This window comes from Colobus angolensis, unplaced genomic scaffold (genome assembly GCF_000951035.1).
Source record: "Colobus angolensis palliatus isolate OR3802 unplaced genomic scaffold, Cang.pa_1.0 Scaffold3, whole genome shotgun sequence".
Lineage (NCBI taxonomy): Eukaryota > Metazoa > Chordata > Mammalia > Primates > Cercopithecidae > Colobus > Colobus angolensis.
This window is the reverse complement of record NW_012116265.1, coordinates 564,809-582,464: the sequence shown is the minus strand read 5'-3', so window position 1 is coordinate 582,464 and position 17,656 is coordinate 564,809. Positions and strand designations below refer to the sequence as shown.

The following is a 17,656-nucleotide window of genomic DNA, read 5'->3' as shown; positions in this document are numbered from 1 at the left end:
TGGGATTGAAATTTTATTTTTAAAAGGTAAAGCTGTTTTATTAAACATCTTTTAAGGACTGGGAGAATGACATAACAAACTTGAGCAACATGTGTAAACACGTGTGAAATGCGGTTTGATTTCAGTAGTTTATTTTGGAGACAAAGCAGTGCAAGAGGCCGGCCACGCTTTCCTGCTTCCCCGGGGCTCAGGGTCAGAACTAGGAAAGGTGACGTACAGACATTAATCGGGGTTCAACACTCAAGTTGTGTAAACGTGGTTAGTTGTTGGGTCCTCAGTTTCCAAAAAAGCCAGGCAGTTCTGATGGCTTCTGCCCCTCGCCCAAGCCCTGTGCCTCCCTCCTCAAAGGGGGCGCCCCGCAGCCCAGCTGAGCCAGGCCGAAGGACCTCCATGCACTGGCTCGGGGGCCTCTCTCAGGACACTCAGCACTCTCTCTCATGTCCTCCGTCTCACTGGGCAGAGGACAGCCCGGAAGCCTTTCGTTTTCAAAGTAAACTGGTATCTTAAGACACAAAAACATACTTGGGGGGGCCGATGCCTCTCACCCAGCGCTCCACATCTTCCAGGGGCTGCGGAGGCTTCTCTCCAGCCCTTCTCTGCGGAGGGGCTGCCTGGACCAGGGGTCAGAGCGGAGAGCCAGTGCTTTGCTGCCAAGGTGATGGGGTGAGTCTGAGGCGTGCAGGGGCGAGGGGCGGGGGTGGCTCCCTGGCACCTGGCTGGCTCAGTGTTTGGGGCTTGCAATGAGAGGTGGACTGGGCCTGCTGGGTGAGGAGGGATCCAGCAGGTGTGAAAAGGAGTGAACCCACTGGGAAGAGGGCCCCGAACTCCACAGTGTCATGCCGAGGTTCCCACACCTGTCCTCACCTAGGTGACTTTACGGAAAGGCAGGCTGCATCCCAGGGGTTAGAGCGCGAAGCCAGCCCTGTGATGCTCTCTGGTCTCACCTGTCCACTAGAGACGAGGAGGTGGAGGCCCAAAGACCTGGAATGATTTGCCCAAATCACAGCCCAAATCCTCAGCACAGGCACCATCAGCTCGGGGCTCCCAGCAGGCAGCTTCCTTCCGGGGCGCCAGGGAGCGGCAGTGCTGGCTTGGGGGAAGGAGGCCGCTGTGCAGGGCTAAGTGGGCCATGTGTTGGGGGGCCCAGAGGACGCCCAGCTTCCTTTCCTTCCCTTTTGTGAGGGAGCACAGCCCAGACCCCAGCATGGAACTCCCCTGAGGGGTCTGTGGCTTCCTCTGGCTGTGGGGAGGGAGGGGTTAGCTACACACCAGGCAGGGTTGGGGCTTACAAAGCCGTGGTGGAGACCAGTAGGAGGAAAAACAAGGAAGGGGCAGGTCAGGGAGTGGGGAGTCAGGGAGAAGGGAAGCCACTCTCACGCGCACTGATCAACTACCCACAGCCCTGATCAGCCACCCACAGCCCGACATGGGCAGGCTTCCCTCCAGGGTCCCCAGCGGCCACGGAGACCAATAGATGGGGATGTGCACAGACACTCTCATGGCAGTCACACGCACACCCCCCACCTCCCATCCAGACCTAGTGTTGCAAACACAAGCGTGTGTAAACTCAGTGAGGTGGTCTGTACAGTAGGGAGCAGGCAGACACCCCCGCTCCCCAACACTGGACCACCTGGTACTCTCTTCCATTCCCCCCCACCCCTCACTTAGATCATGACATCAGAAAATCAGGTTAAAAATTAAAAAACAGAAGAATCAGATCACTGGGGATTCTTAGTAGTAGCATCGCCGTTGGGAGCTGCTGGCCCAGCAGGTGTGCTCTGCGCCCCGCGCCGCCCCTCTGGGTCCCGGCTCCGTGGCTACTGGGAGGAGGCCTTGGTGGCCAGGGAGGCCACGCAGTGCTGCTGGAAGCTGGGCGACATGCTGGTGTTGCAGCCGAGTCTCTGGTGCGGCAGCTTGGCGGTGCCGCCCGCATCGGCCTCGGCCTTCCAGGGCGCGTCCTGGCCCATCATGCTGCCACAGCAGCCGGGGCTGGCGCTGCATGTCCGCTCGCCCGTCAGGCCGCCCGCCGGCTCAGCCAGAAGCTTGCTGTGCCTCAGCGGGGCCACGTCCCCTGTGGCTGCCGTGGCTGTGCTCTGGCCCTGCAGGACAGTGGCGATGTGGTTCAGGAGGTCTGTGAAGAACTCGCTCACGCCCTCGTAGCCTGGGGGTGGGAGAGAGAGAGACAGCACAGGCGGCGTGAGCCAGGGGCACGCATCATGCAGAGAAGAGGAGGAAGATGCAGAACCAATGGTCTCCCGGGATGAGGCAGGGCGTGCTGTCAGCGTCCCAGTTACAGAGAAAATGTGAGGCTCAGCAGATAAGGGAGACATAGGGGAGTCACAGAGCTTGGACGCCCAATCAGGTGCATGCCCCTCGACCTTCAGCTGTTGCCAGAGTATGAGAAGTTGAAGAACGTGAACTGAGAATGAGACTTGCTTGCCCCTGCTCCTCGGGGGCACAGCTCCACTATCTCACCCACCCACCCACTTACGTGGTAAAAGCCAGTACGTGTGCAGGGGACGCTGGTGTGGCTGGAGGTAGCAGCACCAAAGCCAGCTCCACACACTTGGAGTAATAAATACCCCTCCTCTCTTTGCCGCTCAGCTAAGTCTGGCCTCAGGCTGAGTCTCTGAGATCGCTTCCACCCGGAGCCTCAGCTTCCCCATCTGCAAACTGAGAAGAGAACCGCCTACCACCCAGGTGGAGGCTGCTGTGGCACCACTGAGAGCGGCTGGGATGTGAGTGGTGTCTGCTTCACAAAGCAGCGGCCACCCCAACTGAGTCTGCTTCCTTCTCACCATGAAATACCTGCAGGGAGGCCGTCTCTGTGCCCCATTGTCTGAGGATCAAGCTGAGGGACAGAAACGCTGGGCATCACTAGCAAGACCCAGGCCTGAGACAAGCTCCACGGTGCAGCAACACGTGCTCCCCTCAACAGAGGGGAACAGAACAGAAACCGTGGTACCTGCCTGGGGCGAGTGCTTCCTAACACAGTTGTGAGCATCGGCATAGCCCTCGGGAGCCACCAAGCAGGTTTCGGATCCCAGGTGAGGATTCTGCTGGCTCCCAGCAAACTGCTCCAAAAGAGACTCACACAGGGCGAGCGCCCTACCTGCTGAGCCAACTGGGAGGAGCGGGAGTTTTCAGAAACCCTGGGCTGTCCTCTGGGACAACATTTACCACCATCAGCCCCATCGGGGTGGGAATGAAGGTTTAGATGTGGGCACCCTGTGCCACCTCTTACAGGGCCCAGGGCCCTGGCAGATGAGGCTGCTGAATCTGCCCATGCCCTTATTTATTCAGCAAACAACTGCTGTGGTTTGAGGAAGCCCAAGTCTGAGAGGGGATGCAGGGGTGCCCACGGTGGAAATGAAGACGGCTATTCTGGCTGGCAAGCAGCGCCTCCCAAGCCGGCACTGTGCGAGCGTCCCGCAACAGCCTCTTGCCTAATCTTCATAATGCTGTCCCCATTTTACAGATGAGGAGGCGTGACTGTAACCATCACAGGGAGGGCAGTATGATGTCCATGATGTTCACAGGACTCAGGAGGTAGCAGCCACTGGGCTGTGGTCGCCACGGTCCTCAGCTCACTGCACTCCTGCAGCCCGTTTTATAGGTGAGGACACTGAGGCTCAGGGCGGCCCCTAAGAGGCAGAGTGGCATCTGAAGGATGCCCTTGGTCCTGTGTGTGCCTTGAATACCACATGGTGGCAGGTCCCCCAGCATAGGACCAGGGGTGTCTGTCGGCCCTGAGCTGGGGCTAGAGGGCAGGGTAGGTGTCCCGGGCAGAGGCATGGCTGTTGGGTGCCTAGGGAGAGATGCAGCGGAGGAGCTCCACCATCAGGTCAGCGCCAGGGAGGAGAGCCGTTCCCCAGCAACCTCCTCCGTCATCCCCAGACAAGGCCCAGGGGCCCATGGCAGGGAGGCCGCTTTCTGTGGCGGTGCAGAGACAGCTGCCTCTGCGGAGGCCTGAGGATAAACAGGAGCTTGGGGAGCGGACTGAGGCATGAACCCGCAGGGCAGAGTGTCAGCTCCATACCAGCACTGTGCAAAAGCTGTCTCCTCTGTCTGCAGGGTGGGAAACTGGTTCCCACTGCAGTGAACACTGAGACTGAAACGTTAGTTGTGCCACCAGACCGTAAAGGCTGAGACAAGATTCGAACCCATGGCTGGAGCTGAGAGGTGGAAAGGCTGAGGCTGACAGTCTGGGCCCCACCTGGCTTCACCACGTGACTTTGGACAAGCCACTCAACCCTCAGCCTCACATCCTTATCAGCAACACAGAGATCCTAGCGGCCCTTCGCACATCGCTTCGTGAGGACAGAGTGAGGCGTCGGGGCAGGCCTGGCTCACGGTGTCATCAGCACACGCTGCTGTTGCTGGCCCCTCTCCCAGGCGCTGCCGGACACCCATGGCCCGAGGGGCCTCCTGTGGGGTGCAGAAGAATAGGCCTGTCCCTCTGCTTGGCCCCAAAAGGGTGCTCTATGGCAAGGTGGGCACACTGAGTCATCTCCCGAGGAACCAGCTCTGCCCTGCCAGAGCCCTGGGCCTCCCCTCAGCACCAGGCTCCCTCACCAGTCTCCACCAGGCTCAGCCACAGCCCCACCCCATCTGGGTGGCCCTTCTCGTGGCTTCTCTGGAAGAACCCTCCCTGTCCACACTGGCTCACAGCGCCCCACACTGGCTCACAAGGCCATCCCTTGTCTGCACCCACAGATCACAACCATCCACACATTTTGTGTTGGGAGGCACTGGTCTTGCTCAGGTGCAAAGCTTCCCACCCTCTCCTGTCTCCTTCCTCCTTCCAGGATTTCTCTTCCAACAGGCCTCCCTGTGTCCCCCTGGCCCTCCAGCCACTGATGTTGTCCCCTTTTCATTCTGCCACTCAAAACATGCTCCGTGGTTTAGATCCCAAGCTTCCTTATCCTGAATGTCCCCTGTATTATCCTGAGTGTCCCTTGTGCCCTGGTTCCCTCACACCTGCACAGCAAAACCCCATGATTCCCCAGCTCCAGCTAAACCCATGGTTTCCTCCCCACTGCACCCAGAGGCAATGGAGAAAAATATGATTGTGCCACGGGTCTGCCCTTTGGTTCACAAACACAGATCTCATGGTGGCTGCTCCCCGACTCCCAGGGTGAGCTCCAACGTCCTGAGCTCACCACACGCGGCTCCCCTGACTGTCCTCCACCCTTCCTGCCCCACGGCTGCACCTGCTGTAGACACAGGGCTCCACGGTGCCTCTCTTGGGACCTGCCCCTCTGCTCCAGTGTCACCACCTCACAGAGGAGACCCCCGACCGACCGCTCTGTCCTCTGCCTCCTCCCGACAGAGGCGAGCTATCCCTAGGCAGGGCCGGGCAGCGGAGCTCACGCTGCATCAGCATCTGGACCAGCTGGGACACACAGCAGCCCTGGGTGACAGCGGCCCAGGGTAAACACCAACTGAATGACAGGAGCCAGTGCACTCCTCTGAGCCTTGGCTTCCTTGCTGTGGCCTGTGCTGCTGACTGCGCCTGCACATGCTCTCAGACAAACGGAGGTGACACACACAGAAAGTGCCCAGCCGGTGCGTGGGGTCAAGGTCCTGCCTCACTCCCACGACAAATAACCCCGAGCCCCCACCTGCCAGGCACAGTCTCTGAATGCAGGAAGCATTTCCTAAACATTTTTGCACCTCAGCAGCGAGCGAGGCTGGCTTCACCTCCACAGCAGGTGCTTAACAAGGGTCAGGATGGAGGAAGGAACAGGGGACCCCCATCTGGGGAACAGCGGGTGCCGAAGCATGCAGCCTGGTGACAGCGTGCTGTGATGTCACACTATCGTCCCTCATGCCCTGTGCTAGGGCTCTGCTCCTGTGGTCCCCATAGAGCCCCTCACTGAGAGCTGAGGGGCACATGGCAGAGCCTGGCTTAGTGCCAGTGGCCTCCTAGGGCCCAGCTGGCAGCAGGGAACAGACCCCATAGCCTGGGGCTCCTCCCCAGGCCTGTGCCTGGCACTGCAGTTCAGGGTGGTGGAGGCAACGTGAGCCTGGGAGTCTCTGGCCTGCCACCAATGTGCTGTGGGGTCTGAACAGTTTCCTCCTCTCTAGGGCCTCAGTTTCCCAAAACGTAAACTACAGGGGGCTGTAATCCCTTCAAGGTCCTTCCTGCTCCTGAAATCGAGGAGGGCCTGGGGGAGGGGCTGATCTGCTGATGATACAGGTGGACAGAGGTGAGGGACATGCGTGATTGCAACACTACACTCCAGTCTGGATGTTCCCCAGGTGGATGTGTGGCTCTCCCTCCCTCCTCGCACACCCCGTGAGCCCATCTCGCAGGTGAGGCTGAGGCTTCTCAAGGCTGCACCTCCCTGGACCCTGTGGTAAGGGAGAAAGCTGGCTTTCGGGCCTTGGTCACCCCGCCTCGCCTGCCTGGTCACCCGACAACAATCACTGGAGGCCAGTCAGTGGAGGTGGCCCGGCCGCCACTCACCTGGGAAGGCATTGATGTCGATGACGGCGTGCTGCCCTGTCTGGTTGTTGATGATGATGTCGATGCCGAAGAGTGACACGCCCAGCGCCTGCCGCAGGGCCCGGGAGAGCTCCCGGATGACCTCATCGCTCGGCCGCTCGAACACGCCCTCGATCTTGTCCAGCTGCCGACACACACAAGGAAGTCCGGCCATGGGCCGAGGAGCTGCGATGCCACACCACACAGAGAGACCCCCACCCCAGGCACCACGAGGCCCTGGCATGCTTCGGGCCAGGAGGCTGGACAGACGCACTGTGGTGAGCACGGTGCGACCACTGGCCAGGTCCTGCCCTCTGAGGGTCGCCAGGCACCAGGTGTGTGAGGCCCATTACCTCCTGTGGGCTCATCACAGCCTGGAAGGCCAGTGCCATCACTGCACGTTACACAGAGGGAAACTGAGGCTCAGAGGGGGTCAGGGCTTGGTCACACAGCTCAAAAGCACAGGGCAGAATTTGGACCTGTATTTTTCAGCCTCTAAAACTAAAGCCATTTAGCAGGGAGGAAGGAGATGGAGAGTGTGGCGGGGACCTAGGAAGACATTATGGTGCAGAACACCGAAGCCAGACCTTGAAAGCAGGAGGATGCAGGCCCCTGGGAGGGGTGGGAGAAGGAGAGGGGCCCCAGGGAGGACACAGGGAAGGCAACGGTGCAGAGGCCAGCAGCTGCAGGACATAGCTAGGAGCAGCTGGGGGGCAGAGCCAGGCAGAAGTGAGGAGTTCTGATCAGACCGCCACTTGCCCACCATCACAGAGACCCCCAGGGAGGAGAGGGCAAGGGCCCTGGGGTCCAGCAGGCCAGGCCCCCTTCCCAGGGCCCTGGGGCCCAGCAGGCCAGTCTTCCTCCCCAAGAAATGCTGTTTCCAAATGAACTCACACCCCAAACAATGTGGGCTCCCTAAAGAGGCTGCTCTGCTGCTCCTGCCTGCCTCCTGGGGTCCAAGCTCAGCCTTCCTCAAAGCTTCCATGTGCTGGTCTGGCCACCCTGCTCTGTCCTCCCTCCCAGCCTGGCACTCCCCTCTGCCACTCACGTCCTGTGCCTGTCGCGGCTGGCCTGGGACACACACTGTCATGGGCTTAGCCTGCCCCCAGCCAGGGCCTCCAAGGAACTGGGGCACTGCACTGGGAAGGATTCTGGAGTCAGAGAGACTTGGGTTCTAAACCTGACAGTGACCTCCTAGCTCTGTGGACTTAGGAAACAATACCTGGCCTCTCTGTCCCAGGTTTGCTCTTCTGAAAGACGAAGCAACAAGGCCTCCATCTCAGACTTTATTGAGAAGGTGGGGACAGTATGTGCCCGGCTGGGAGGAGATTCATCTGAATTCTAGGGCAAGAACTGCGTCCCGTCTCCTCTAAATCAGCCAAGGGAGGGCTCACACTAGGTGCTCAATGAATACTGAAGTTTTGGGAGTTGTGGGCTTAGGGGCCAAAAGGGAAGGGAGTGGCTGATCCATGAAAGACAAAAGTGAAGCTGGGTTCAAAAGCTGGACATGGAATAGCCAACTGACCGGCAGTTCTGCTCCAGGGCACACACCCCAGGGCTGAGACTGTGTACTCAAACGGATGCCGTCCACCCGTGCTCGCGCGGTGTCATACCTACCCCAGCGTGCATCCACAGATGAACGGCTACAAAAACTGGTCTGTCCATACGATGGAATACTGTTCAGCCATAAAAAGGAATGAACTTCTGACCCATGCTACAATGCGGAGGAACCCTGAACACATTACGCTGAGTGCAGGAACCCAGACACAAAAGCTCACCTATTGTGTGATTCCATTTCTGTGGAATATCTAGGACAGGTAACGCCACAGAGACAGCGATGAGCTCAGTGGCTGCCAGTAACAGGAGGTGGGGGAAATGGGGAGTGAGTGCCTGGCGGGCCCAGGGCTTTCTTCTCAGTGATGAAAATGTTTTGTTTTGGAACCAGATAGAGGTGGTGATTGGACAACACTGTGAATGTACTAATTGCCACTGAATTATTCTCTTCGAAATGGTTAATCTTATGTATGTGAATTTACCTCAGTTTTATTTTATTTAGAGACAACGTTTCACTCTGTCACTCAGGCTGGAGTGTAGTGTTGCAATCACAGCTCACTGCAGCCTTGAACTCCTGGGCCTCAGCCTCTGGAGTAGCTGGGACTACAGGTGTGTGCCACCATGCCTGGCTAATCTTATTTGTTTTTTGTAGGGACAGGGTCTCACTATCTTGCCCAGGTTGGTCTCAAACTCCTGGCCTCAAGTAATCCTCCCTTCTAGGCCTCCCAAAATGCTGGGATTACAGGTGTCAGTCACTGTGCCTGGTGCATCTAAATTTAAAAAAAAAAGTGAAAGCGGGTCAGCAGGGCTGGGGACAGAGCCCTGGTCACCAAGAAAAAAGTGGCCCTTACCCAAGCACAGGAGGCTGAAGTAGCCACTGGGAACTTCCAGGGAGGGAAGTGCTGAGCAGGGACACACGCCCAGGCACCACCCCCGCTCTGAGGGACCCACGCCCGGGCACCGCCCACGCTCTGAGGGACCCACGCCCGGGCACCGCCCACGCTCTGAGGGACCCACGCCCGGGCACCGCCCACGCTCTGAGGGACCCACGCCCGGGCACCGCCCACGCTCTGAGGGGCCCATGCTCAGGGACCCACGCCCGGGCACCGCCCACGCTCTGAGGGACCCATGCCCGGGCACCGCCCACGCTCTGAGGGACCCACGCCCGGGCACCGCCCACGCTCTGAGGCCTACACCAGCACATCTCCCGTCCTGGCTCTGCAGGACGTGCAGGCCCTCGCTCACAGCCTCAAGGCCTTGGTGTCTTATCCCGAAGAAATACTTTCTAGGGGGCAGGAGTGGCCCGGCTGTGAGAGGCACTTTCTAGGGGCAGGAGTGGCCCGGCTGTGAGAGGCACTTTCTAGGGGGCAGGAGTGGCCCGGCTGTTAGAGGCACTCATCCCTTAGCACTTTTCTGTTTTTTTCTTTTTGAGTCAGGGCCTTGCTCTGTTGCCCAGGCTACAGTGCGATGGCGAGATCACAACTCACCGCAGCCTCGAACTTCCGGGCTCGAATGATCCTCCCACCTCAGCCTCCCAAGTAGCTAAGACTCCGGGCGAGCAACACTGTGCGCGGCTCATTTTTGTATTGTTTCGGCAGGGATTAAAGGTCTCACCACGTTTCCCAGGCTGGTCTCAAACTCCAGGCTCAAGCCATCTGCCCACCTTGGCCTCCCAAAGTGTTGGGATTAAAGGCATGAGCCACCGCACCCAGCCACTTAGCTTTTCTGAGCCTCCTGGGTCATTCCTGCCAGTGGCGGCCAAAGGCCACGTGGGGCAGCTCAGCCACTCGCCCTGCAGCCCAGGGCCCTCACTGAGTCAGAGGGACGCTGGTGGACACCTTGGGGCTGCCCATTCTCCACTGTGTACCCTAAGCCATAACAGAACCCTTCTGGGCCTTGTTTTCTTGCTCCAATAAATGGGGTAATAAAAACATCTCACTGTGAGACTGTGGTGCAGACGGGAGGAGCTGCTGCCTCAGGCTCACAGCACAGGCTCGGTAGCAAGGGAGCTCGGTTCCTGCACTGCCACATGCCCCACGGCACGCCATTTACAAAAGTGCTCTCGGCTTAGCTGCAGAATCTCAGAAATCCTTCTGAAGTTATCTGGTTATCCAAAACCAAACGGCCATCCTAGGACAAGATAAAGGCACGGAAATCCTGCCTGGGGCCCTCAACGCAAGTGATCCAGTGACGTTCTGGAAAGCGAGGAGGTGACGGGGAGCTGGGAAGGCGTTCATGGGTCCCCCGTGGGCCTCGGCACCCGGTGAGACCATGCCCGTACTGCACACCTGGCACTGCGGTGGGTGCTTCTCACCCAGGAACTTCCTGGACTCCGGAACCCTTCTGGGGCAGGAAGAACAAACCTAGGCTCAGAGAGGTGACGCGACTCGCCTTAGCTTGGGCCGACCCGAGGCAGTCCCGTCAGAGTCTGTGCCCTTAACTAATACCCTAGACTGAATTTCGAAAAGCAGAAGGTGTGTGGGACCCTGCAAGTTAGGTGGGGCTAGGCCCATCCTCAGGGGTCTCCCACCGGGAAGGGAGGGGTGCTTCCGGGAAGGGAGGGGTGCTTCCGGGAAGGGAGGGGTGCTTCAAGGCCAGAGGAGGGCTTCCTGCACCAGACTCCCGGGGAGGCCAAGGCAGGACTGGAGGAGCCCCAGGTGGGCAGGGGCGGGTGGATGGGCAGCGAGCATGTTTCCGCACCTGGGAACAGAGCTGGCTGTGTCAGGCCAGCCTGCGGGAGTCCAGGAGGGGCTGATGTCCCAGTGGAAAAGGTGGTGCTGACCGCATTTCCCTTTTCTATTTTTGAAAGTCGTCAGTCCTGGCAGATTCCTGACTAGCAGCCATGCGCTGAGGGAAGGAGGAGGTGACTGCAGACCTCAGAGGTGAAGGGAAGGGCCCTGCAGTGTCTCTAGGCCCACTCCTTCCCATTTTACAGATGAGAAGATTGAGGCTAAGGTCAACAAGTGCTAATCCAAGACAGTGACTTCTGGATGGGTCCCTCTGCCATCATGGCTGCTGGCCCTACCCCTGAGAGGACACTCAGTCTGCAAATGCCAATTCTCCTCCATCACACAGGCTGCCGAGGCCCCCAGAGCAAAGCCACACAGGAAAGAAGCCCTGTGATTCTGAGGCTTAGAAGAAAGCTGTCTCTTGCACAGAACATCTTATAATATGCTCAGCCAGGCACTGAGGCTCTGTTTAAATCTGTTCCCAAAGCCTGACATGTTCCCAGGGGACATGTGTCAACATCCTGAGGATGGCGATGTTCCCTCCAGGTCCTGCCCACGCCCGTGCTCTGTCTAATGCTCAGCACACCGCTGGCTCCTCAGAGGACCCTGACACAAATGACAGACAGGCTGCCTGGGTTCTGGGGCAGCCCCCCCAGGGACACGAGCACTGCCGTTGGAATGGAGGCTGGCTTGTCGGAGAGGTCAGACCAGGACAGGGAGGAGGACACCAGCAAAGCCCCCAGAAGAGCACACACGCATCCTCAGAACAGCGGGCTCCCTGGCAGAGGGCTCTGAGTTTAGGGAAGTGGCCGCTGGCTCTCTGGACTTCGGGGAAACAGCAGAAGATAGCCTTTCCTAAATTCTTTGGGGTCAGGTGCTCAGGAATCACTGGTGAGGTCAGAAGTCCTAAATTCCTGGGAGATCCAACTTTGGAATCAGACCTGCTGGGGTCAAATCCCAGCCTTGTGAACGTGAAAAGGTCACCGAGCCTCTCTGATGCCATGAGGCCTGACTGCGACCTGCACTGCAGGGTACTTGGGCTGACGCTGGCCACAGTGACACTCACTGAGCGGCCAGGATGCCCACTACCCACAGTGCTGGGGGCAGGGGTGACACTCCTGCCAGCCTCAGGACCACTACAGGACAAAAGACTGAGATGGTGCTGCCTCCACAGCCTTTTGAAAAATCAGGAACAAGAGATGAGAGAGCAGTTCTTCCGATTCCTCACGCTGGGAGAAGGGTCAGCACACCTTCTGCGCGGGCAGCTTGCAGTGAGTGGTGTCTCTCTGCAAGCCCAGCGTGCCCCTCACCTCTCCCTGTGCTGGGCCGGGCTGCAATGGCTGCTAGCACGAAGGCTCGAAGCAAGCAGAGGAACAGGGGTCTCTGGAACCTCCCGAAGTCCCTGGCACAGAGGCAAAGGTCTTTCCCACCCTAGCCTGCTGGAGAGCTCGGCCAAGGACCCCATGCTGTGGCAGCCCACACCTAGGCCCAGGGGAGGGCAGTTTCGGGCCAAGCCACCCCAATGGAGGGACCCACCTCCGTCAGAACTGATGACGACTCGGGCTTTGACACGTTGTGGCTGTTGAAGAAGATGGACTCACGGTCTGAAAAAGCGACAGGAAGGAGCCGACGTTAGAACCTCAATGCAGGGACCACACTGCCGCCACCCGACACCAGGGGGCAGCACCACCCCAGGCACCAACACGCGGTCCCCAGCTCTGCAGAGCCCTGGGCTCCAGTGAGCTGGGCACCGTCAGGGCCTCTGGTTTACCTTCTCCTGCCACATAAAAGTGACCGATGTAATGAGCCAACCTCTGCTACCATCTCACAGCATCACATCTGGTTTTCCCTGAGTGCCCTGTCACCATACAGGGAACGGTGGGGGGAGGGAGGTGGGGGGGAAGGAGCGGGGTGGGACAGCTAAACACCTGAATTATCACCCCAGAGAGGGCCCAAGATAAAGCAGTCTCCGTGTTATTTAGGCCAGTGCTCCCAGTCCACTCCCCAGCCCACGGGACTCTCTTTTGGGGAACATGCTATTGACATAGGGACAGGCTGCCACTGGCACGTGAGCGCTTAAAATACAAAGGGTTCTGGTGGTTCTTAGCGACTTAGGGAAAAAAATAGGAAATCAGAGAACGTAGGCTTCCACAGGATCCATCCAAGAAAGCACACAGCACAATTTCTCTTTGGCACTGGAAGCTGGCACAGAGAGTCTGAAATACCCTCACCCCACACGTCTGGCTTCTGCCTGCCTCCCACAACACCCAGCCTGTACAGGCCCACTGGGGACCCGCAGAGGCAGACCAATCCCAAGAACAGTGAAAGTGCAAGTAGATCCCACAGTAGAAACGTCCTTGGGGAGTAAACCAAAGTCACTTGGGGGAAATGTCAGTTCGGTTGGTCAGAAACACGCTCATAGGCACTGGGAAGCATTGGCACATGAATGCAAGAATTGCAGAACCATAAGCCTCAGGCCGAGTTCTGGAAAAGGCTGTCTGTCACCATCCCACGACCTCCCCCAGGGCTGGCACGGGACTGTCCTGGGCCGCCAGCCCTAGCAGCCCCTTGAGTCCTTGCAGGGCAAGGTGTTGTGGCTCCTGCCCCCAGGATGTCATGCACATCCCTAGGACCCAGGCACCTATGTGTGAGGACAGGAAGGCACTGGCTGAGGGGCACTGCATGCCAGGGGCCATGCCAATGGGGCACCTGCTCTGGCTGCCAACAACCCCACCAGCTCCAGGACTCTACAGCGCCGCAACAATCGTGCATGAGAGAAAGATTCGGGTGGAAGCCAAGTGGGCAGGCGCTGAGATGTATCTGGCGTCCTTCCCGCTAGCGGGGCACAAAGGCCCCTGGCTGCCCTGGTGTGCCTGACAGTCCTCCTGCTGCTCTGACCAGAGCCAGTCCGGATGGGGGGCATGAAAGATGGTCCTGGGGAGGAGCCTGGGGAAAATAAACACCCCGCAGGACATGCGTCATGTAGCCCCCAGGATCTCTACTCCCAAGGCACCGACAGCCAAGAAGAAGCCTGTGGGGATGGCATAAGCCCCATGGACTTGAGACTGGAGCAGGCTTGAGCAGCTGGGAGGGGAACACTGCCCACCTGCTCATCCTGTAGCCCAGCCTGGCTCAGCCCCTGAGCTCAGGGCACCTTCCCACCTATTTCCCTGCAGATCCTCAACAGCAGTTGCCCAGTGGCAGAGAAGGCCCAGGGGGAGGAAGGGCCACCAAGCACAGGTAGACACAGCATAGATCAGGGAGGCTGGGAAGTCTGCAGGAGCCACAAGGAGAACACATGGGTGCTGAGTGGGTGCCAGGAAGGGCCAGAGCTGGGTATTCAGAGGGGCCGGCCAGTGTCTGCTGACCTGACAGATCATGCAACCCAACAGCTTCTTTTGGCAGGAAGAGCCGGAGTCCAGGCCATTTCAAGAGGGGCTCGTTTCTCCTCCTGGCTAATTCTGTTTTTCTTTTTATTTTTTTGAGACACAGTCTCACTCTGTCGCCCAGGCTGGAGTGCTGTGGCCCGAGCTTGGCTGACTGCAACCTCCACCTCCCATGTTCAAGCGATTATCTTGCCTCCTGAGTAGCTGGGATTATAGGCACCCACCACCATGCCTGGCTAATTTTTTGTATTTTCAGTAGAGACGGGGTTTTGCCATCTTGGTCAGGCTGGTCTTGAACTCCTGACCTCAGGTGATCTGCCCACCTCAGCCTCCCAAAGTGCTGGGGATATAGGCATGAGCCACCGCACCCAGCCCTTCTGTCTAATTCTGACCTAGGAGCTCTGGCCAGAAGACCATTTGGCAGGGCAGCGAGAGATGGCCTGGGCTCAGTTCCTCTCTATATGTGGTCTGAGCAGGGGTCGGAGGGAGTGGGAGCAGCCTCCTGTGGCTGCCAGTCACCCAGGCAACGATGGAAAGCTGAGGCAAGTGAGAAGGCATCAGGGAAAGAGACCTGGTGGCCAGCTCCAAAACAGCTGGTTCCTCTAATACACCAGACCAGGGCGCTGCTCCCAGCATGTAGCGGTAAGCCCTCCTCATGACAGCACCCTGGATTTTGGGTGCCCCGTGCAGTCTGTTCCTAGACTAGCCCAACAGCACCGGTGGAGAACTACCACCAACGTTCTACAGGGAGGGAGGGCAACGAAAGGAAGAATGTGTGCTTTTCTTCTCAACTTATGGATTTAAAAAATAGGTTTAAAAGAAGAATAAATGATAAGATGAGCCCCCAAATATCCCAGCAACTCAGCAGTACAGCTGGGGCCACACTGCATTTAGCCTTATTTGCTTAATCTCCTCTCTCTCTCGGGAGGCAAATGGGATGGGAAGAATGTGTCCAGTGCTACAGATGGTGACCCAAGTCATCTTCCAGTTGCCATAAGTATCACCTCTGCAGAGGGACCACCTGAGCCGCCCTTTCCAAGCGGTTCCCCTCACCCCGTGGTATCCCAGGACACATTCTCTTTCCCTCAGAACGCCTCACCTCAGGCCACAGTTGACCCTTTTATTATTTCTCTCCTTGTATGCAGTTTCTCCCACCAGAATACAAACTCCTGAGGGCAGGAAGCTGGGTGCCTATCTGGTCCCTGACTGGATCCCCAGCAGCTCATGCAGCGCTGGGCACATGGCAGGTTTCATAAATGCTGTATCACTGACTATTAAGAGGCTCTGGAGTGGAGCTCAGCAGACTATGGACTATAAGCCCGGCCACCTGCACTTGCAAATAAAGTTTCATTGGAACACAGCTGTGCACTCATTTACATATCTACAGCTGCTTTTGCACTACGATGGCAGCATTAAATAATTGTGATGGAGCTGGAAATGTTTATAATTTGGCCTTCTGCAAAAAAGTTTGCTGCCTCCCGCTCTACATGGTAGGAGGTACCACTCATACATGCCTAAGAGAAACAAGACTCAGGCTGGAGAGGATAATGGAAAGAACCTGAATAAAGCTGGGAGCCTGTGCCACGTCCTCAGGGTAAAGATGAACAAGAAATAAACCCACTACACAGAAAGGGGGAGCAAAGGAACTCACCCATCTCTACCCTGGCACAGGGTGGAGGGAGGGGAACAATCTCTCCATGAATGCGAACCATGGGCAGAGAACACAAAATGTTCCTGGTGGATGGCACAAGCCACAACCTGACTTCAGCTCCAGCCAAAGCCTCCGCATGGATGCCACTGGCTATAAGGCACACTTGATTTCAGATGTCAACATGTAAAAAACAAAAGTGCAGCTGACAGGCAAAGGAGACTGGCAGTTGTAGAGTGAAGGCTCGTCTCCTTGTCTCTATCCCAGGTCCAGAAAAATCTCACTCAAGGAGCCCCCATCCCTGCGTGGCCATGGGAAGCTGGGGGACCTGTCATCGGGCAAAGGAAACTGGAAAGCTGGGGGTGGGGGCGGGAAAGAGGCCACAGTCCCAAACCCCCTTTTCAACTGGTCCAGCTTAAAGGGCTGCTGTCTACACTTCTTATCCAGAAAGAGAACATACACGTAGAACCCACATTAGCTCCCTGGCACCATGCCCTACAGATGGGAACACAGAATCCGCTTTGGGGATGGAGAGACACTAACAGTTACTTAGTTCATGTGAACAGAATAAACACTTCTCCTTTTTAGCTCTGTGTGTTTCTCTACTATTTGGGCTTAGTCTGTTTTTTTTTTTGTTTTTTTTTTTTTAAGAGGCAAGGTCTTACTGTCACCTAGGCTGGAGTGCAGTGGCACGACCACAGCTCACTGCAACCTTAAACTCCTGGGCTCAAGCGATCCTTCTGCCTCAGCCTTCTTAGTAGCTGGGACTGCAGGTGCACGCCACCATGCCCAGGTAATTTTTTAAATTTTTTTTTTTTTTGTAGAGATGGAGTTTCACTATGTTGCCCAGGCTGGTCTCAAATTCCTGGCCTCAAGCAATCTTCCCACCTAGATCTCTTCAAAGAACTGGGACTATAGGCATGAGCCACCATGTCTGGTCTCCTGGCCTGCATTTTATGGCAAACCAGCAACCTAGAAATGGCCACACGAGAAGACGCACAGGCAAGGAGTCCTCGTCCTCACAGATACAGCACAGGAGCCCACACTCTGCTGCTAATGGTTCCCAGCGTCAAGACGGAAACTGGCCCAGCATTTTGCAACCAGGAGGAAAAAGGAGAAAACAAAAAAACAGTAAAACTCAACCACACTTCTGAGTGGATAAGAAAGGAGATCTGACAGTAAATTTCTTTTAGAGATGGAGTGACTTGGATAAAAACAGAAAGGAGTTGACATAAAATATAACTCCTTTGAATTTAATATATTTTCCATAGACTTAAAGCATTATTATTTTCTTAAATCAGGGAATAAACAGCATTTTTTAAAATGTCAGCCTCTTCCAGCCCATAACTTTGAGGAATATCACTTGGCGGTGTATAGCCATATAGAAAAATACGCTTCCAGCGTTTGCTTCCCAACCAGTGGGCAGGGGCTGGGACCAGGATGTCCCAAACCCTGAAAATACAGCCTTGAGTCCAGGAGCCACATGCCCAGCTAGGAAGGCCGTCTGCCCTCAGGAGGAAAATGAAAACCTGCATGTTTCCAAAGTATCCACGCTCTGGATTGTGTCCACGGAAAGAGAAGAGGCATCTAGGGGAAGAAGGGCTGAGAGGGCGACCACAGCAGCTGCAGCCCCTCCATGCCGGGCGGCACACCACCCAGGAGGTGTGGACGGCCACAGGCAGTCCCCGGATGAGGGACGCCAAGAGGACACATCTGCTTGCTCAGGTGGAGGTAAAGCAGCTGGCATCTGAACGCTTCTGATGATGTGGGTTCCCCTTGCTCAAAGAAATGTGCAGCTGATTTGAACAAGCCACAGCAGGGCAGTGAGTGTTCTCCAAGGGGTCCTCCT

At 57.1% G+C, this 17,656-nt stretch overlaps 1 protein-coding gene across 1 annotated transcript in view; it reads right to left on the bottom strand.

The window, feature by feature from the left end:
- Positions 1-17,656, bottom strand: part of ITPK1 (inositol-tetrakisphosphate 1-kinase) — a 181,676-nt gene continuing 164,020 nt past the window's right edge. Inside the window, exons 8-10 of the mRNA XM_011949378.1 lie at positions 12,310-12,377; positions 6,473-6,635; positions 1-2,161 (exon numbers count right to left, since the gene is read on the bottom strand). Of these exons, the coding sequence (XP_011804768.1) occupies positions 1,818-2,161; positions 6,473-6,635; positions 12,310-12,377 (575 nt within the window). The 3' untranslated portion in view covers positions 1-1,817. The remainder of the gene's footprint in view (positions 2,162-6,472; positions 6,636-12,309; positions 12,378-17,656) is intronic.